General features: G+C 40.8%; 1 protein-coding gene across 1 annotated transcript in view; it reads right to left on the minus strand.

Annotated features, from left to right (window-relative positions):
* Positions 1–22,148, minus strand: part of TENM1 (teneurin transmembrane protein 1) — a 785,963-nt gene that overhangs the window by 58,269 nt on the left and 705,546 nt on the right. The window contains exon 25 of the mRNA XM_054509125.2: positions 12,848–13,002. Within this exon, the coding sequence (XP_054365100.1) occupies positions 12,848–13,002 (155 nt within the window). The remainder of the gene's footprint in view (positions 1–12,847; positions 13,003–22,148) is intronic.

Genomic DNA, 22,148 nt, shown 5'->3' on the forward strand with positions numbered 1-22,148 from the left:
CTTGTGTTCCCTCTCTTGCTGTCTCTCTCTGTCAAATAAATAAATAAAATCTTAAAAAAAAAATGGGTTGAAATGAATTCGGAGAAGGGAAATGATATTTAAAGGAACTCTGGATCATCTTATTGCAATGCTTTTCCCAGTTGACTATTTTGTTAAATTTGGGTTTTTACATATTAGAATCTTTAAAAACTGATTGACATGCTTGGAACCTGAAAATCTTTATAAAACAGAAGGGTCACTGAATAGACAAAGCCACTTATACACTAAACTTCCTTCAAAAATCCTAGGATACTGCTTTTTTCCCTAGGAATACATCAGCCTTATAACTACTTTCCTTTTGATTTCCCACGTAGCTGGGAGCCTCTTGGTTTGTCTTGGGAGAGTCATATTCTCCATATTGACCTAGATAAACTCTGTCTCCTTACTTATCTACTGTCATTATTTATTTTTTTGTGTGTGAAACTGACCTACCTAGGATGGCTTCAGGCCACCTACAGAATGAGCTGTTCTTTTACCTTTTGATTTCAAAGAGATAGAAGATGATCTAAAATCTATACATATCAAAATCATAGACATATGAAACTCACACTACATTCCAGCCTTGGATCCACAGTCGGCATGACACTTCTTGAAAGTAGATAGAAGATTAAGGATTTGGGGCACCGTTCAATGACTATAGTGAACATCCTGTAAGTGATCTAGATTTGTGCCACATCAGCATTAGGCAGATGAAGCGCTCTGTGAAGGTTACAGCAGGCTAAGACCAGTGTCTGGAGCTTATTAGTGGTTATAGCCCATCAAACTCATCTACAGGTACACGCATGCCTCTTTGCAAAATGTGCACCTGGGTACAAAGGACAGAAGGGAAGATTACACAATTTCTGTAGCTGTTCCAAACTTCTTGGTCCTTTTGATCTTGGCTTTGTAAATGATCAGTTCAATTTTTTGTTCTGTGGGTGGAGGGTCAAAGACTACTGCTACTAACTACCACTCGTTAACTGAGCACTTATGAGCCAGGCGCTTTGCTAAGTGATTTATACATATGCTATCTCATTTAATCCCCACAACTTCCCTATTGAGGAATTTAACATCATCATCGCCATTTACAGATAAAGAATTTTTCCCAGGGGCACACACCTAGCAAGTGGTGGATCTGGGATTCAAACCCAGGTAGCCTGTGTTCCCAACCACTATGCTTTACTGACTTTTTATATTGGTAGAACTATGAAGGAGAGTCTACCCTGGAGCCCTGATTTTGTCTCTTGCACTCTCTGTGAAAGGCTTAGAGAAAAGTTAGGCTCTCCTTTGTAATTCCAGAAAGTGTTCTTCTGCATTTGACAGAGTGAGGAGAGTAGGTTTGAACTGAATGAGCAATAAATAACATTATCCAGGAATGCATTTCCACAGATATTACCAAATCAGAATAACCACCTTGCAGACTTATTTTGTTCTTGTGTCCTCCAATTTTAGCAAGTGCATGATGAATCAACAGAAAATATTTCCTGAAGATGCCAATTAACATCTTACATCATCCCTTATATTTGTAAAGCGGCTCATACTTTTCCAAGTGCTTTCACATGAAAGAAAGTGAGGACACTTAATCAACAATTGGGTCATTTATTGAATTAGCCTTCATAAGGAGGAATAATTAACCAGCTCTAAAATTCTAGTGTTTGTTTTCCAAGGGTAGTGTTGAATCTGAAATTATAGAGAAACCTCTTTTGGGTCAACAAGTAGACAAAAATGATTTATTTTTTTCTATATTGCCATGTTTCAGAGGAGGACAGGATAAATGATTCCAAAATAGATGTTCTTTTTCTGGAATATAGAAATGGCAACAAAAAGTAGTGTTTATTTAGCATTGTTACGTGATTTCAGGCATAAACTCTAACGGATCACTCATTTACAGGTGAGTAATGTGGAGAGCTACTAGGGACTCTTAAAGAGGATTTTTTTTCAATGGTTCTTGGTGCCTCTATCAAATGTGAACAACATTAACTGCCATCTCCAGCTCTGTGATGGCATAATTTGATTGCTACATATATCGAGGTTTGTGCCACTTTCTTTTCCATATGCCGCCCACCTACCTAGTGTGGCAGATGAACACATAAAAGCCAAGGTTACGTGTAATGCCATATGCCCTCGCTCTCTCTTCAGTTCTGGTCAACACTCAAAATTTATAGTTGCGAGTGCCTTTCCAAAACCAAAGTTCTTTCACTTTTGTTTTCTTGTTTAACTACCATGACAGCCTTAGGAGACAATGTGCGTTTTTATCCCACTTCTTGCTGTTCAGGAAGCTCAGACTGGGAGACCATAAGGAACTTGCCTGAGGTCACACGCTAATAAATGGCAGAATCTGGACTCACACCCCGGATCGTCTATGTTCTTTCTACTAGACATGCTGCCTTGGTCAAAGCGAAATAGGTGATTAAAGAACTTGAGTTATGCCCCAGTGATCCGGAAGAAAAGAAAATGTTCTAAGCTTAAAAACAAGTCTGTGTTAAGTTTGCTCATTTTTAGTAGTCATCGCTTTCTATTTTAAATACTTTCACATTTAAAGTTACCGATAGATTGAGGTCTTTGAGAAAAGTGTGGCCATGTTAGCAGTGCCTTCCTGCCGTGGTTGATGTAGACTAAGCTCCCTCTTTACCTTGTAGAGACTAGCACTGCCCCCACTCTCATTTCTACATTTATAGTAGGAGCCTTCGGATCAGCAGGAGGGACTGGCTGTGACTGATGGGGATTGACTGAGAGCATGTGTCTCAAATGAATAGAGCAGAACATTGCTGATTTAAGATGCTTACGTTTGGACTGCTGCAACAACCAATTGCTGAGTAGGTAGATTGCTGCACAATTGATATTGTCCAGGCATGAGAACAGTGAAAGAAAATGGGAAAATCCACTGGAGGTTTGGTGTGTATGAATTTTTTATTATTGTTGTGGAAAACCCACAAAAGGTTAAATTTATCATCTCGACCATTTTTAAATGTACAGTTCGGTAGTGTTACATGTATTCATATTGTTTGCAACAGACCTTTAGAACTTTTTCATCTCGCAACACTGAAACTCCCTCTCCCCCCTTCCTTTGGCAATCACCTTTCTACTTTCTGTTGCTGTGATTTGACCACTTTGGTTCCTTCCTATGAGTGGAATCATGAACTAGTTCCCTTTTGGGCACTGGCTTAGTTCACTTTGTCCTCGAGGTTCATCTATGTTGTAGTAGGTGACCAGATTGCCTTGTTTGAGGCTGTGTAATATTCTGTTAAACGGACACACCGGATTTTGTCTATCCTGGTACGAGTTTTAATGCCATCTGATCCATTAGTTGGTGGTCACTATAGAAACAGGTGCTTCAGTTGGTCAAACTATGACCAAACAGGATAAAGTAAACAGATGGTACAAGGGCTACCACATAGCTTCTTTGGTTTCATTTTACTACTCCCTGGGTCTTGTTAATCAGCTGTTTGAGCCATTCTCCACTCTTAATCTCTTATCCCTTTTGCCCCCTTTTACTACCCCCTAGCTGGGCCTGTTGTCCAGCGGTTTTGCTGGGCCTTGATGGAGGTATTTACAGAAATCTCAGAAAAATTGCTTTCATCATCTCTGTCCTGCTGTTTGCCAGCAACTCCCTCCTTCCAGAATCCTACCACATATCCTTCTGTCTGGGTTATCTGGAGTGTGGTCACTGACCTCTGCTTTGCTTTGACAGTGAGACAGGTCCCATAGTCACTGAAGCATTGAGAGGATGTGGTGGGGATGGAGGTGGTGAGATTTTCATCTCCGGTGGCAAGAACTTTTAAAATAAACTTTTTTTTCCCCCTGGGAGATCCCTTTATTCAAGCAAACTTATTATAATCCAGATTTTCTTGATTCCCTACAGAGCTTCACAAAATTTAGAAGTCTGTCCCTGCAGGAAATTTTACTTATAATGGTCTTCATTTGAAAGATCTAATTCTGTTCCCTTTCAGTGTGCACATGGGAGAGTGATGGAAGTGCACAAAGAAAAGGCAGGTAACCCCTGAAGAACTTGAGTTTCAATATCATCTGTATCACTCAGGGTGATGGAGGACATTCTGTAGACATGAAAGGGTTAGCAAGAAAGAGAAGCAGAGACAATGGGAAACATCAGGCAAGAGTTGAAGAAGGGAAAAGAAGGTGTCTTTTCTGTTCCCAAACTACTATTTTTGTTTTTTTTTTCCTTTTTTCTCCCCTGATTGCCATAACTTTTCATGCCTGGATGTTATTACATATGTATTTTCCAAAACAACAGAAAATGCTAACTCCACTTGTTTAAAGTTGAATTGACATGTAGATTTTGAGAAAGAGGCTTTCTAGTTCCCCTTCTATCCAGTTGTGGTTGGTTTATCTGAAGCTTGCAAAAAATTCTAAGGACACTAGAAAATGGTTTTTTCAATTATGTAGAAAGCGGAAGACAAGCAGGGAAGGCAGAGGTCCGCTGCCCGGGACAGGTGGTGTAATGCTGCTGAGGGATGAGAGAGGGGAAAGTTGTATTTTCTCTGTTAAGGAGAATGACCACAAAGAACACTGACTCAAAGTTACTGGAGTCCACGATGAGTTGAAGGGCCTGCAACACAGCACCTAACTTCTTTAAAGTGAGTTCAAGTTTCCTGGCCAGGAAGAATGACCTCTTAGAACTTGCAAATGGGTTTTTAGAACAAATTTTTTTGTGATTGTTGAGAAATAGTGGGCAGTAGAAGATGTGCTGGAAGATTGGAGGTGGGTAAACATAGTTCTGACTTCAAGAAGAATCAGAAGATGTGCCTCACAAATTGCATGGAGGAAACCTGATGTCAATTTGGAAAAGATGTATGTGTTATTAAATCATTGTTTCTTAGTTCTTAGATAGGGAAGTGGGGTTTATGGATACCATGAATGGAAACAAATTATGTCAAGGGATTTTTTTCCTCTTTTAAACAGAGTTACCTGCCTGATAAGGTTTCTTTGTGGATAAGTTGAAGAAGATATAGGTGAAGGTAGTGGCTTTCAAACTTGTTTTGACTGTGACCCTCAGTAAGAACTATATTTTACACCATTATCTAGGATCTACAATTGAAATAAAATTTCATGAAACAATATTTACTCACCCTTACTACACATGATGCATTCTAAGGTTTTGTGTTCCATTTCTTTTCTTCTTAAAGCTGGTCATAGGCCAATATATTGATTTCCTGCTCCACTATGAATCGCAACCCATAGGTGATAGTTCAAACAGATGGGTTTACAATCTAACAGATAACTAGTTCAGTGGTGCCACAATTTCATCTTGGCCTATCTATTCATCAATATTATCATGGATGAGGACATAGAAGGCATTCATTAAATCCGTAGGTGACACAAGGCTGGGAAGGATAGTGAAGATACTGGATAATGGCAGAAGAATATCAAGATATGGACTGAATCTAATGAGATGGAATTGAATATAGACTACTGTAAGATCCTGCACTATGATGCAAATAACCAACTGTACAAGTATAAGATGAGGAGACGGGGATGAGAGACATGTGAATTTTTAGCTCTCTGTAATCACATCATAGATCAAAAGTGCCCCAAAGTCCAATTTAACTTTAGCTGTGGTTTCTTAATCTGTCCTCTTTATTTCCTTAGCATTTTGCAAAAATGTCGTCTTGGGGTCGCCATGTGAACTACCATTGGGTGGAAGTGGGCCTGAATAGGGAAGGTTTTGGGATATTACTTCTTGTTTGAGTCTGTTGTTTGCATCAGTTTTATAAATGGGGACTTATTTCATTTGAAGTAAATGTTCTTTGGCAAAAGTCCTTTTGAAAACCACCAGGCAAAATGAACCGAAACAGAGAATATAGAAAGAGGGTTGTGATAGTCCCCATTCTACCTCTGAGTTAGAGCACATCTGAATTATTTGATTCACTTCTGGAAACATCACTTTCAAAGAGATTAATAAATGGGAACATGTTCAGAGAAGAGTGAGGGGAATGGTAAAAGAACTCAAAACCATGCCAAGTGAGGGGCAGTTCAATGAATCGGGGATGTGACTTAGGAGGCCTGAGAGAGTTGTTCACATAGATTGAGGAGGCTGTCATGTGTAAGAGGCAGTTTTATATAGCAGTTTGGTGAAAAGAATGTGGACTTGGGCAGCAGGTGGACCAGGTTTAAATTTCAACTCTGGACAAGCCAGTCATATTGGAGAGATGGAAATAAAGCTTCCCTAATGTTGTTTAAAAAAAAATTTCAACTCTGTCACTTATTGGTTGTGTGAACTTGACCAAGTTACTCAACTTCTTTGAACCTTGTTTTTCACATTTATTAAAAATAGGGAAACAAAATACTTACCTTGAAGGACTGTCATGAGGATAAATAAGATAACATATATGAAAGTGCCCAGTATAGTCCTTGGTTCACTAATATATTTATTGCATATATAACAGATTAGATTAATAACATAGGGCTTCAAGAGTTGCGGTAAGACTAGATGGTGAAAGTTAGAGGAATGCTAAAAAGTTAAAGTTAAAGGTCTCCCAGAAGAACTTTCTATCAGTCAGGGACATTCAAAGATGGAATGAGCTGCCTGGAAGAGGTAGCGAGTTTTCTGTCACAAGAGGCATTTGAAGAGAGGTTGGTTACTACATGGTGAGAATATTCTGGAGCAAAGTCCAGCATCAAATGATTGGGAAGAAGAGTAGGATTTCTAGTAGACTAGCTGAACAGATTAAATGCATGGGGCCAAAGTTTGCTCCTCCAAAGAAAGAGTTACTGTCCTTCCTTCATAACCATGGATGATGCCTCCCTCCACCTGTTAGGTGCATTTGACAACTGGGTGCTTTTGGGAACCACTGGGGAGTATACAGATGATCCAACAAGCATTTATAAAGAACTGGTTCTATACTGGATACTATAGACAAACATCTGAAAGTGTGTGTCTTATGGACAGTGGGTCAACTGCATTGTCTATGCACACAAAAGGTCCATGTTCTTGTATATCTGCTATTGGGCTGATTTCGGGAGAGCAATAGGCTGGCTCCAAGGAGTACGCCAGCTCTCAAATTTGCTGTCAACACCAAGAGACTTGGTCTAACTCCTAGTTCCATTCTAGTCGGGCATGAGATGGAAGTGAGTTACCAGAGCAGGATGATTCAAAAGCAGCAATGGAAATAAAGAGCCCAATCTCTTCATAATCAACTCATCTCCTGAAATGAAAGGCCTAGTTGTTTATAGCAGTGCTTACAAAGGGCAGTTATGCTTCAGAGTTTATACAGAGAATTCAGTTTCACATTTCAGTAAATCAAAAAAAAGGTATTGATTTTGAACAAATGGCTGATTTTATTATCAGAGCAAATTTCATTTCTTGAGATGATTAAGTTTTATTAAACTATTTCCTAAGTGCCACTAAACACACATTCTGTGAATAAACAGCATATTCTTCAACCAAACAGCATTTGTCACCCACTAACTACAATGATATTTGGTCATCTCCAATTGTCACTGAAAATGTAGAAGTTGGAAAAAGGCACACTAGGGGTCAAAAAGCTTGTGCTTGAATCTTGGCTGTATCCCTTCATAACTCTGTGGTCACCACATGATACATAATCCTTCTGACTACCAGCTTTCTCCTCTGTAGCTAGAGATAATTATACCTACCTCTCAAGGGTGGTTGGGTTGTGGAGATAAAATGGAACAGTGTGAATAAGATGCTTAGCATAGTTCCTGGCACATAGTAAGCTCTCAATAAATGGTAGCAGTTATTGTTAGAATTACTATAGGGAGGACATCATGATCCACTGAAGCTTAAGGCAGACTATCAAGGATTCATTCTTCCCAGGGTTCAGGTTTGCCTCAGAAAAGTGCATAAGACAAAAGCAAGGAAGAGAAAGAAGAATGTCTTCCATATGACTTCTCAGCTTCCAAAGGTACTATGCTACCATGGATGGGCCTTCCCTTGCTGGGGACCTTTTGGTTTTGAAATGCCGGGAAAGTAACAAGGAACTTTAGGAATGGGGTTACATTTCTGTAGAGCAATCTTCATGGTTGGAAGGACCTGGAGAAAACTGTTGGTTCCTCTTCCTGAGTCCAGAGAGGCTTGTATTTCAAGCGGTCATAGATTGTTGCTATCCAACATTTGTTTTTGTTTTTGTTTTTTTTTTTTAAGATTTTATTTATTTGTCAGAGAGAGAGAGACCATGCACACAAACAGGGGAAGGGGCAGGCAGAGGCAGAGGGAGAAGCAGGCTCCCCGTTGAGCAGGGAGCCCGATGCGGGACTCGATCCCAGGACCCTGGGATCATGACCTGAGCCGAAGGCAGACGCTTAATGACTGAGCCACCCAGGCGTCCCTATCCAACATTTGTTTTAAAAGTTTAAAAAAGTGGAGACTCTATAAGGTCTTTTGATAATGTATGATGCTGCCACACAGTCTGAGAATCAGTAAGCTCCTCATAAGATCTGATTCAAATCTTCATGCTGCAAGGCCTCTGTTTTCTCTCATGTCTGTTTCTGTCAGCAGACTCTGTGTGCTCTCATTTAGACATTTGTCTCCACCCTCACCCATCAATATATTTTGATTTACTGAAATATGAAACTGAGCACTGTGTAAGCTTAGCTGGATCACTGTAAGAACTACTAGAAACAATGGGGGCTTTGCTCTTGGAAGGTGTTATGAAGCTCCCAACTCAGCTTCCTTCCTTCTAGCTGAAGACAGCCCATGTTCTTAAGTACAGTCCTGGAAAACATAGGGCCCCAATCTGCCACAGCTGTCTAAACAGACGGGGGAAACCCTGGCCATCGAGGCTGAGCATCTGGGCAGCTGTGCCACACACTGGCTTCCTCCTGGTAGACACTCTATGCGCTCACCCAGCGGAATTCACTCGGCGTTCGCCACCTTTTGTCCACCTGTGCCACATCTGGGTGCTGATTTGCACACACCTGGGGGCTGATCTGCTTTAATGCCAGAGCCTCCCCTTCTCAGCCAAGCATCTCAAAAAAGTGATCTATTTTCACTTTCCCCATTTCCTCACCTCCCACTCTACCACTGCAATCCTACTCCAATTAATTAGCACTCTACCACAGGCACTCCTATCAAAGTCACGAATGCTGTCAAACCAAATGGCTTCTTTAAAAAAAAAAAAAAAAAAAGCTTCTTTTATGTGACCTCTAAAGCAGCAGTTGATATTAACCATTCCCTTCCTTTTGAAAAGCTTCTTTCCCTTGGCTTTTTGACTGCCCACATTCCTGGTTTTCCTCCTACCTGTCAGGTTTTTCCCTCTGGTCTCCTTTGTGGTCTCCCACTCCTCAGCCTTCTTTTGAGTATTGATATCCTTGGAGTCTGGTCTTAAGCCTTCTCTCTCTCTCTCTTTTTTCCTGATGCTATGTACTTTCCCTGGAAGATCTCATCCACCGCCCTATTTGCCGTTACCATGTGTGGACTGATAATCCCAAATCTAACCTCCATTTCAGACCTTGAGCTTTAGACAATATGTCTTGAGCTGAGCCCATCACTCAACCCTTGTCCCCAAACCTGCCTCTCCTCTTTCTGTATTCCTCATCTCAGAGAATGGTACCATCATACCTGGACTTCCTTAATTCTGAAATTAAGTCCAGTCAACAAGTTCTTTGATTTTAGCACCAATATTTCACTAATCTGTCTAGGTTTCTTGATCCATACTGCTGCTACTTTAGGTCTGGCCATTTTCATTGCTTGCCTCTGTAACCTGCATAAAGCTGAGCAGCTTCGTGGTCAGTGTCATCAGAGTTGTATCCCAAAGAAACATCATCTGGACATCCAAAAAACATTGGAAAGCAATTTAATTTTTACAGAAGTCTTTTGACAAGGTGCTGGATCATATATATATATGTTTTGTCCCCATCACACCCGTATTACTTCAACGGCCTCTGAAGCAGTCTCCCTGCCTGTAACACCATTTCCCTCCACTCAATTCTCTATGCGATAGCTAGAATGATCTTTTTCAAAAGTACTTCTCTGCTTAATATTATTATTGGCTCCCCATTGTCCACTGGATAAAACTTCACCTTGTCATCCCCACTTACCTCTAGCTTCGTCTCTCACTACTTTTCCATATTCTTTGCACTGATCTTCTGGTATTGGCATACATGTTAACTGTGCCTGCTGAGCACTTACTATGCATACCCGAAGAACATACAGTCTACCTTGGTAGACTAGTTGGATACAGTTTGGCAAGAGAACAGATTACATTCTTAAATGCGGTGATACTAAATTTTTGTAAGAGAATGAAACAACAGCGAGGATTAGAACCATCAGGGAAGCATCCCCCGGAGGAGGTGAGGTATGAGGAGGATGGAGAATGGGATTTGGAGCAGCAGAGATAATTCCAGACTAAGGGGATGGGACCATGCGAAGCAAGCCCCTAATAAAGGTGGAGGGTCATAATCTGGTCACTGAGATGGAGATCATTACAGACTCATTGTTTTGTGCCAGCCTAAGAGGAAAAATTCTAATGACTCTTTAGGGTGCTTTAAACACAGAACAGGAAATAATGGACAGCAGCAAAGAAAGCTGCCAAATAATTTGGACACGAAGCCTGCTTTCTCTCCCAGTCAGCCTTGCTAATTTCTAATACCCACCACCTACCCTGCCCCATTCAATTCCCCATCCACCCCCCCAAACTACTGGTTTTCTTTTTAAGAGATTTAATTTATTTATTTGAGAGACAGCAAGAGCAAGGGGAGGGGCAGAGGGAGAAGGACAAGCAGCCTCCCCAGTCAGCATGGAGCCGGATGCGGGGCTCTATCCCAGGACCCTGAGACTATGACCTGAGCCATAGTCAGACACTTAACCAACTGAGCCCCCCAGGTGCCCCCAAACTACTGTTTTTCTAAAGCTGATGTTGTGTAAAATAAAGAGAAGGGAGGGCATCGGGGAAACTGAAATGCCATAGGGAAAATGTGATTCTGTCTCTTGGTTACCAGGGCTCCTTTTCAATGGGCTACACTCTACATCCCAGCCTGAAAGGGCTGAGGTAGCTTTTATTGTGGCAATTATGGCTAGCAAATACCACGTGAGAAAGAACCCTTCTCCTGGTGATGAGGATCATATGTTTGCTCTATTTAGACAAAGAATTCTCTTTTGAGCATAACTTTTCCATACAGAAACAGAGAGGTTGTTTAGACTTGACTGATTGCAATACTAAGTGCCCTATTTTAAGTTAAAAATATCCCACAAGTGAATCATATACGTGCATCTTCTCTTTTTCGTCCCCCTCCTCCATAGAAACACATTCACACCCTTCCTTACTGCCATAAATAATGCTCCTTTTCCTTGCCTTCTGTAGGATTTTGCATCACGGAAAGTTAGGCTGCTCTACGACTTGATAGCCTGATTCACTCAAATCTCTCTGAAGAATGGCTCATTCACTGGGCCAGTTTTCCAGGCCTTCCAATTCCCCTTTTATTTTTGTAGTTGACTATATCTGACTACTTTCGGCCTCTCTGGAGTGTGGTAGGGGCACATAGAGAAGAAGAAACTCCCCAAATAGGCACATTTCTAGTGTTTTATAGCCATGCGTATGTTGGACAGGGATGGGAGGGGAGAATAGAGCTAATGACTATAGCAAGGTTTCTGGATGATGTGTTCACTTAAGTTTCCCTGTGATCCTAGGTTCCAGGTGGTACAGAGAATGAAGCAACAGGAATGTCCTGACTGTGGAGGATATCGCCGGTGGCCCACCCATGCAGCAACCCTCCATTCCGTGCCAAGAGAAGCCCGATTTTGGTTCAAGAATTAGGTAGCAATATACTTTGGGAAGGTGACCCTGTTCCAGAGGGTCTGAATCCATTTTGGTGATCCCCATTTCCCCTTTTAAGGGGACTTTAAGGGGACTCCACCAGTGACTGATGGAGGCAAGAGCACTTGACTCGATTCCTGTCCGTGTGACACAAGAAGGAAATCTGCGGGCATTTTTCTCACCTCTGATCACCTCACCGTGTGACATCAGGAGACTTTATTGTTGAAACTATTTTTTAGGTACATGTTTCATTATTTGCAGTCAAAACCACCCTGTCTGATACACTCACTAACCACTCCTAAAATTCTCAACTTCTACTCTAATTCATTTGAAAAGATGATCTAATAATCTACTTCACCAGAGTCACAGATTCATGGACGATAAGAGCATGAAAATCCCTTTGAGGCCTGTCTATAGTCTATTTCTCTCCTTCTAAATACCAATCTCTTCGTGTCCGCAGACTAGGGAAGGCACCCACAGGGTGCTGGAATTGTGCTGTATGCTCTCTAATCTCTCTACCTGTCGAATCCCGATTTTGTACAACTGTGGTAAAATCAGAATTTTCGACTCAGGTGAAAGTTACGCTGAACTTTCCCTTTTGTTCTGACAAAGAGCTTTCCTAAACAAATGTAAACTAGATCTCAGAGGGAGCATCTCCTCTACCGAAGACTTTCAAATGCCCTAAAGATAGCTGTTTACATACACATGAATAACAAGTCATGCTTACATATACATTACAAAAGATTTCCAAGGACTTTGGTCGTCAGTGCTTTTCCGAATGTGAGTCACTGTATTATTTAAAAATAATAAAATTATGTATCTTGGAAAATATTCCACAAAAGACTGGCCTTACCCTCCAATTGATTTAACTTTGAGAGCCTTCATTCTTATTCTTATGCCAACATTCCACCTAGCATTACTCCCAAGGGAGTTTTTCTGAGGAGGAAAAAAGGAACTTACAGAAAGAGAAACTTCTGCTCCCTGGTGTTATAAAAGATACACCAGGCTTCCTTTCTACCTAATTCCTGCATGAGAAAATTGTTATCCATTTCCATGATGCCAAATGGTGATAGCGCTTGAAAACCAGCGGTGCCTACCTGAGTGATGTCCATTCCCGAGTCACAGCTCAGTGGCTGCGTGGAAGTCAGACCGTTTGAGCCGATTACAGTTGTGATCACCGCTTTCTCATCAATTCTCCGAATCATGGTCCCATCCACGAAGTAAATGAATCCATGCCTATCAACTGTGATGCCTGTTGGGAAAGAGCAAATGAGCATTATTAGTCAAGTGGGCCACATGTGCACCAAGATCCGTAGTTTGAAAGAAGCCATAGAAATGGAAAAGCATTTTAAAGACATATGGATTCAATTTTGCTCAGCACAGACAGGAGAGTAACGGGAGAGGTCTGTTCGGACACACATTCACTTCTTTGTGTATTGAGAAGAAATGATAAAATGTAATGTGAGGAAATAAAGTCAGGTCTAACCATTTTGGCTTGTCTAGCTTTACATTGCCACCCCCCCCAATACTTGCTTAGCCCCATAAACAGAAAAAAAATCCTCTTTAAGATAAATGGGAAAAGGCAGAAGAGGCAGGGTATGTGACATTCCTTTTGGGCTGTAGATGCGCAGGCCGCCACTTATTTTCATAGTTGCATTAGAAATAACTGACCTGGAAAGTATTAAAGTTATTGTCATCAATTCACACTCACCTCACAGAGACTTTGTAATAATTCTGATAAACTGGACTGAGTTTTTTCCTCTGTATTACCTATTCAGAGGAGTTTGGAGAGCAAAATTATGGTGTCACAAAGGGAATGTTTAAACTTCTAGAAAAAAATGAAAGCCAATAAAATTCTCACAGTAGCTTTTACACATTGTGTTAATTACAGCCTGGTGTTTTGGAAAATATATAATAGCAGTTAGAAGGCTTGGGTTCTAATACTGAACACATCATTTACAACTCCTGTGTGATTTTGAGTCATTCATCTAAATTGTAGCCTCCTCTTCGGTAAAATATGGAAAAGATTATCTGCTTGTGATATTGTGATTTATAATAAGAAATATATTTGGCTTTCATCTCTGATTTTAGCACAGAGCTGCTAAAACTCTGGAAATTTCCGAAGGGGCAAGAGAGATAAAGGTGTCTTTTGTTATGCTAATGAGGTGGTTTTTGGACTGCATCTAAAGATGGGTTGGTTGCCAGGAGAACCATCCATGAATAGAGGGTTGGAACTTTGAGTGCCGCCCCCAGACGTCTGTGAAGGGGAGAGGGGCTGGAGACTGAGTTCAATCACCAATGGCTAATGGTTTAATCAATCATGCCTATGTAATAAAGCCTCTACTAAAAACCCAAAAGGACAGGCTTTGGAGAGCTTCCAGGTTGGCGAACACATGGAGATTTGGGGAGAGCAGTGCGCGTGGAGAAGGCAAGGAAACTCCATACCCTCTCTCACATACCTTACCCTATGCGGATCTTTCATCTGGCTGTTTCTGACTTAGAGCTTTTTATGATAAACGGATCTTTCATCTGGCTGTTTCTGACTTATAGCCTTTTTTTTTTTTTTTAAAGATTTTATTTATTTATTTGATAGAGAGATGAGAGAGAGCACAAGTAGGCAGAGTGGCAGGCAGAGGGAGAGGGAGAAGCAGGCTCTCCGCTGAGCAGGGAGCCGGACGTGGGGCTCGATCCCAGGACCCTGGGATCATGACCTGAGCCAAAGGCAGCCGCTCAACCGACTGAGCCACCCAGGCGCCCTGGACTTATAGCCTTTTATGATAAACCAGTGATCTAGTAAGTGAAAGGTTTCTCTGAATTCTGTGAGTTGCTCTAGTTCATTAATTGAACCCAAGGAGGGGGTTGTTGGAACCTCCTTCTGGTTGGCTAGAAGCACAGGTGTGTGGGGGGCAGTTTTGTGGGACTGAGCCCTTAACCTATGGGATCTGACCCTTTCTCGGGGTCGATTGTGTCAGAATTGAGTGAAACTGTAGGACACACAGCTGGTATGGGAGAACTGCTTGCTGGTGGCGTGGGGGAGAACCCCCACCCACGCTGGAAATTGGGTCTCAGAACATTGTTTACCGTAGACTTACCTAAGCTAAGGTGACTAACCATCTTAGTTTGGGATTTAGGCTGGGTTCAGTTTTAAAACTGGGACAGTTCTGGACAAACTGGGATGGTTGGTTAGTCTTTGCCTAGGTTGTTATAAATATCATATGAAATAATACATTTAAAAGTGTCAGACACATATAAAGAACATATGGCTCAACTCCTGCTTCCCTTGGTGCTTTTGATAGTGCTCTTGAAAATAACCACATGGCATTACTTTAAAACTAGTCTACAATTTAGTCTTTTCCTACCTCTCCTTTATGCAGTGGAGCTTGTGAAACACAGAATATATATTAAAGTTAGGAACACCTGTGATAACAAGCATGTCCTTTTGGCGTGTGCGCACACACATTCACACACACAGTCATTTTCCTGGTAAAGAGTGTTTATAAACCCAACTTTCAGATGAACTAATTCATTGGCAGGAAGTTAATATTAAGACTTGGCTTTATGGTGTACTTTGATTAATCCTGATGTTCCTCATCAAGTATTAATCCTTAATATCTATACAAGTTACAGATTCATTTTAACTTTCCCTGAATACCTCTAAATTCATCTATGTTTTGGAGGGCTCACCAAGGAAGCCAGCATGTCCAAACAAGGGGAAGTTCATGTTGATAAGTCCCTTTTTCATTTGCAGATACAGAAGGACCTTTAAGGAGGTTTTTAAAAAGACTTTTAAGATTGAGCAAGTCATGAGAGACTATGGACTCTGAGAAACAAACAGGGTTTTAGAGGGGAGGGGGGAGGGTGGATTGGTTAGGCCGGTGATGGGTATTAAGGAGGGCACGTATTGCATGGAGCACTGGGTGTTATATGAAAACAATGGATCGTAGATCACCACATCAAAAACCAATGATGTATTGTATGGTGACTAACATAACATAAAAAAAAAAAAAGATTGAGTAAGTCAAAGGATGGTGGCACACGAGCATTTCTTACATCTCTAGGACATCTGGGCTGAGGATGAACCAAGGGGTACCTGTGCTTTACGTTTTTCTTGTTTTGGCAAAATCAATTTCTCGAATGCCTACGATTTGGTCTGCTTTGTGGCAGGCCTATGATTACCTTCTATGATCTCTGTATTAAATATCAGTGAATGTGAAATTTAAAATTTGCTTGTCACAAGAGGATGGACTCCTCTTGAGGAGTTGATCTTGATCTCTTGGCATTCCACACGGCCAAATACTCTGATCTTTGCTGTTACCTAATTTGAAATTTGAGCCACTATCAAGAAAGGCTTGATAGATCAAGACTCAGGTCTGGAGAGAGAAAGGCTGAGAGTAGCTTAGCTTGAAGTGTTTGAAATCATGAAGTATTTACCAAATACATACTGAATGTCACGGTGCCAAGTCCTGTGAAGGCCAAAGGACAAAGAATCCAGATGCACAGAAACTAAGAGGAATACCCTGCAAGCGTTGCTCTAAGGAGGAGGCAGTAAATTTAGAGCTTCCAATCCCTTGAAAATTGGAACAGATTCACAAAAGGTGTAGAGAAATAAATGTATTCCTTGAAAATTGGAACAGGTTCACAAAAGGTATAGAGAAATAAATGTATTCCTCCCGAAACGAGTGTATTTGGGGGGGGGGGTCCTTCCATCTTTGTGTGGACACCAGGGAGGACAATTCTGTTCCTTTGACAACTGCATTCCTCATCCCCATCAGAGGGTGAGGTCTGTGCCGATCCAGGGAGGATAATCCTGGACTTTACATTGTTTTACCACTTTTAATTTTTGTTTACTTCTGAACAGTGTGAACTGTTTTCTCTGCTCACGTCCACTGATTTCCACAGATGAGGCTTATTAAATCCTCACTGTTGGCCTTCAGGGCTTATTTGGCTGACGGGTTGTAGGATATTCTCCTTTCATATATTTGTGTAGCAATTTCTTTGATCGCGGTCCAAATTGCAAAAGACTCTGTTTTTCCTGAGACTCTTTAATTAAATTTGATGGGGTTATACTTATGTTTGGAGTTGAAAAAGAAATAGTAGAAAGGTCTTTGAGGGGCTGTGTGATAGATGTTTAATTAGTGCATCTAGGTATGTTTTATATGTACATATTTTCATTTCTTTTCATTTTCCTTCCCCAGCCAGCCAACCAACCAACCAACCAACCAACATACACACACAGATTTCCCAAACTAGTTTTATGAACTCTTCACTGGTGAGGTTTGAGGGTATTTAGTTTTCAGTGAGGTTAAAAACCGAATTGAAAATCCCAGGCAGGAAAAGGAGAATTCTTTTTGCCATTGCTTGGGAGGGGGTGGTCTCCCCTCCCATAGTGAGTATTGTCGTAGCCCAGGGATGTCGATGATGCAGTCAGCATGATCTATTACCGTTTGTTAGGCTGAGTGGGAGAAGGTGGCACATGCCCCGTGTATTTTAAGCTTTGTCTTTCAGGGACGGGGATGTGAGTGATTTCAGAGCACATAAAGCCATCTGGGGCTAGCGAGATCTGCAGATGCAACTGACTTTCGTGTTTTGATATTATTGTACCCAGATTTCCAAAATTTGGTACCTAATGCTGTGGGCATAATTTGTTCCAATGGCAACATCCGTTGATGTGCTTCCTGACAGCATTTTCATTACCACTTAAAACACAATGGCTAAGAAAGGAGTTAAATTGCATTGAGAAGACCACTTCCAGGGTTTAAAATTTTAACCAGTATGCATTTTTAGAGCAAGCAAGAATATATAGATCTCTGATGTTGCCACAAGGTTAGGCAGTGGGTGGTGGGGGGAGGTAGGAAGAACAACACAGACAGCTTGAGCCCCCACACCACCCCACCTCCAGTAAGGAAAACACTGGGCTCAGATGCCCAGACAGCATGTTTAGCTTGGAGCACATTTTTACATTTGTGAGAAAATAAATAAATCCTTGTAAATTAGTGCATATAATGAAAGCACTGACAGACCATAACCTGGAAGTGTGAATGGTGCTGTCTCCATTCATCAGCATTAAGCCCCAACAAGCTCTTTCAATGGAAAGACCTGCTCATAAATAAAGTGCATCTTGTAAAAAAAATTATTCACCACGTCTTATGCAGAGTAGGGGACATTATATAATATCTGAACTGCAGGCTCTTTTCTCTGTGAAGCGTAGCTCTGTATGAAACAGCGGCAAATTACAGGTGAAATTATTTGACTTCTTCCCTTGTCTTATTATCCTCCAATGAATAAATACTATAATTCTGCAGAAGACAATTGCCTAAAGCTGGGGCAGCCTGGACAGTTGCTAATAAATGTATCACCTGTTGGGGAAGAGGACACTGCTGATCGATACTGGAGCAGGCAGGGATTTCCTGATGTGAGGTCGCTGCGAGTCCAGATGTGGAGGTTAATAGCCCGGAAATAGTGGCTCAAATCTCAAATTAGGTAACAGCACAGATCAGAGTATTTGGCCGTGTGGAATGCCAATTTCAAATGTTGGCAGAAGGCATCTTTGTATTTAATTTATAAAAATTACAGCTGTTGGGGCCACCTACATTTTTATTATTTCTATATTAAAAATGAACCTTCTTTCAGAATATAGGCTTTGGAAAGTAGTCATAAAATTCTCTGCATTTAGAGCCCTAGCAACCAGAAAACTGAAATACTGTTTTTTTTCCCCCTGCCACAATGTGCTCTTTAATTTTATGATACAGAGATAAATGGTTAAAATAAGCTTTCAGAAAATGTCCTAAGCGCAATATGGCGTCAGCTCAATCTCCAATACTGAGAGTGCTGAATTGTATAACTGACATTAACTGTTGATCATAGAGTGCCCTTTAAATCAGAGAGAGATTAAAATATTTTGCTTTGTTTATGTGCAATGCATTTCTCTGAAAATTGGTATCATATGTTGGTCTATATGGAAGTTCTCCAAGGGGCAGAAAAGTCCCTTCTCCAGCTGATCTGATTACTGTCCACTTAATTACCCACTGGGATCAGAAAGGGTCAAGTTACTTTTGCACAGTAAGCCTGTTAAGTTCTCTTGCTAGGCAGCCCCTAAATGGAGCTTGTAGGACTTGGAGGAATTACAAATATCCGTGTGTCACTAGGGTTGGAAGGAGGCAGAGCTTAATGACCAGCTGAAATGATTTCACTGTGTCCTTAACAATGAGAACAGGATTTCTTCAGTAAGAGACTCTAAAAAACTCACTGTAATATTACATGACTAGTGAATGGTGTGACTTATTCAATCAGATATTGTTTAATAAAAAAGTTACAGTATATCCTAAACAGTAAAGGTCAATTTCCAAAGAATTTAAATACAAATTAAAAATGATAAACATTCAAACGAATATTCTACTGACTGGAAAGTCCTTTCACGGCTCAGAAGGTACTTTTTAAAGGGCGTCAGAGATATCATAAAGTGCAATAGATATTTGGACTAGTTAACCAAGAAATCTGAGTGAAAGAAAGACAGGGCAGTTTTTAGCTTTTGTCTTCTCTTCAGCTCCTCCTGATCCTCTCAAAGCTTTAACCTTCAGGGCAAGGTAGAGTGAATGAAGGGCTCACCTACCTCCACCAACCACTATTTTTCTTTTTCTTTTTTTTTTATTATTATTATTTTATGTTTATCACCATACATTATATCATTAGTTTTTGATGTAGTGTTCCATGATTCATTGCAACCACTATTTTTCTAAAAGCTTACTGGGGAAGCTCTTTCTCCTGATTTATTATTAGATTTATTTTGTGTCTGTTATATATCAGGTACAGTGCTCGGCACTCGGAGTACAGCAGAGTAGTATAAAACAGAGCTCAGAAACCGGTGGGGGAGAGGAACCAATGCCCAGGCAATTACAGTGCCTCAAGATAAGCACTAGTTTAGATCAAGTCCAGGATGCTGTGAGAGCAACCTTGGGGAGTGCGCTGGGCAGATGAAGGTCACAAGTGATTTCTCAGAGTAAGTGACACGTAAGCAAAATCTGAATGGCTATGTCGAATTCCTGATGAGCCTAGTGTGAAATCCAGGTAAGCGCCACTGAAAACCAATGAAGGCTGACTAATATCACTTAATAGTAACCATTTTCATTTGCTGGGACTACTAGCATATTCTAGGCCTAGTGCTGGATTCTCTACATCCATTTTCTCATTTAATCCTCATAGCAGCTTTGTGGAGTAGGTATTATGGCCATTTTTCAGACAGTGAAATACAAGTTCAGAGGTTGAGTGACTAACTCCAGGTTACCTCCCTAGAAAATTCTAGATTTAGCTCGTTTGTCTGAGTTCAATGCCCGTTCTCTTAAGCCTTCTTCCATGCAGCCTAAATGGGGTTATCTATCACTTTACCACAGGAGTGGTGCATAGACTGGTTTCAGAGGGTTCAGAAACTCCATGAAATTATCTGCAAAGTATTTTGTGTATGGGGAGATGGTCCATTGCTTTTGTTAAATTGTCAGCATGACTAATGACCCCTCTCAAAAGATTGTTAAGAGTTCTTATATTCCTGTAGATCTCTTGTTGGACTTCTTCAGAATTATCCTTCAAAGATATTCCGTGGCTTCACCCCCACAAAGCTGGTCAGTTTTGAGAAAGTACTCAGAATTTCCATGTGATGGTGATTTTGAGAACTCGACTATTTCCATATGACCTACCACATAAAAAGGAGTCCCCAGCAACAAGGGTTACAGACTCCTATGTCGTCAGGGGTCAGGCAGGTGACATAAAGTTGGTGCCAGCTGTTGGATTATATAGGTTCTAGGGAAAACTGAGGTTAACAAAAGAGAGCATGTGCCACCTAATGCATTCAATCTTTTTTTTTCCCTTAAATAAATATAGTATGGGCCAAACAAATTATATTTTTGAACTGGATTTATTCCTCAAGTTGCCGATTTATGATGTTTGCTAGAGGATAATCAGGAGGAATATATTGTCAGTGAAGAGGCTGCTGTGGGCAAAGAAGATCCATGAACTTGGGAGTGAATCTAATAACCAGTGTAGCACCTGCTATTAAAAGTCATATCTCGCTACAGAGATGTCCCATATATCCCCTGCCCCCAGAGATGCATAGCCTCCCCCGCTATCAACATCCCCCACCAGAGTGGTACATTTGTTACAATTGATGAACCTACATCGACACATCATTATCACCCCAAAGTCCCAGTTTACGTTAGCTTTCGCTCTTGGTGTTGGACATTGTATGGGCCTGGACAAATGTATACTGGCATGCATCTACCATTAGAGCAACATACAGTGTAGTTTCAGTGTATGAAGATTCTGCTCAATTTTTTTTGTGAACCTAAAATTGCTCTAAAAACTAAAGTCTATTAAAAATTATGTCTTGGTATTATACTAAAACCAAAAATAATCAAATGTAGTTGTGATTCTTATCACTGGAAAATGAAATAATTTGGATGGCTGACGATACAATACTTGCTAAGAATGCAGCCTCTTTTGTCCCCACCAAGATCAAAGCTCAAAATTTGTGTCAAATTCATCAAATTCAGTCCAATCAAACCAGAAAATGAGGTGCCCCAGCTGAACTCAACTCTGTTTTTGCTCTGCCACCTTTCTCTTCCCAAATCTTCCTTCAGAAAGCCCTCCCCCTTTAGTATGGCAGAGACAATGCTATGTATTCAGGTCACCCTATCTATTTTTATTTCTGAGAATAGAGCTGGGTTACGTTTTCCAACTTCCTCTGTAGTTAGGTGTGGGCAGAAGTGATGTATGCTACTTCTAGGCTTGGCCCCTAACAAAACCTCTGTTGAGCTCTTCCATGGATCACCCTCTTCCCACACAGGCTAGCCAGATACAGAGGGATTGAGTAGCTAGTTACTAGCTAGAAGGAGCCTGGTTCCCTACATTACCACTTGAGTTTTCTCCCACCTCCCCAGGGCAACCCATTTGGACTGTGATGTGAGTAAGAAACAAAGTACTGTTTTGTTAAGCCATTGAGAATGCATGTGGTTTTTTTTTTTTTCTTTTCTTTTTCCATATAATTAGCTTGGCCTGACTATTACATTTACCAACTCAAACCCTATTCACCTTTTAAGGCTTCTACAAGATGTTTCTTTTCCCGAAAGCCTTACCTGCAAACTCCAGTTCATTCTGGTCTCTCTGCTAACCTATAGAAGTCGGTTTTTGTTTTGGGTTGTTTTTTTTTTTTTTTTTAAATGTGACTTCTCCAATCATGCTCTGTCCAGGCAATAACTCTTTGAGGGCAAAAACTGGATTTTATTATGCTTTACTTTTATATCTCAACAAATCCAGTAGACCTGGGCACAGATGTTCAATAAAACTTGCTGAATTATAGACTTAATTGTCATGCATTTACAGATTTCCCTCAATTTATGATAGGATTACGTC

The sequence above is a fragment of the Mirounga angustirostris genome, unplaced genomic scaffold, assembly GCF_029215605.1.
Source record: "Mirounga angustirostris isolate CCGP_5_RB_7025 unplaced genomic scaffold, mMirAng1.0.hap1 SCAF_11, whole genome shotgun sequence".
NCBI classification, from domain to species: Eukaryota; Metazoa; Chordata; class Mammalia; order Carnivora; family Phocidae; genus Mirounga; species Mirounga angustirostris.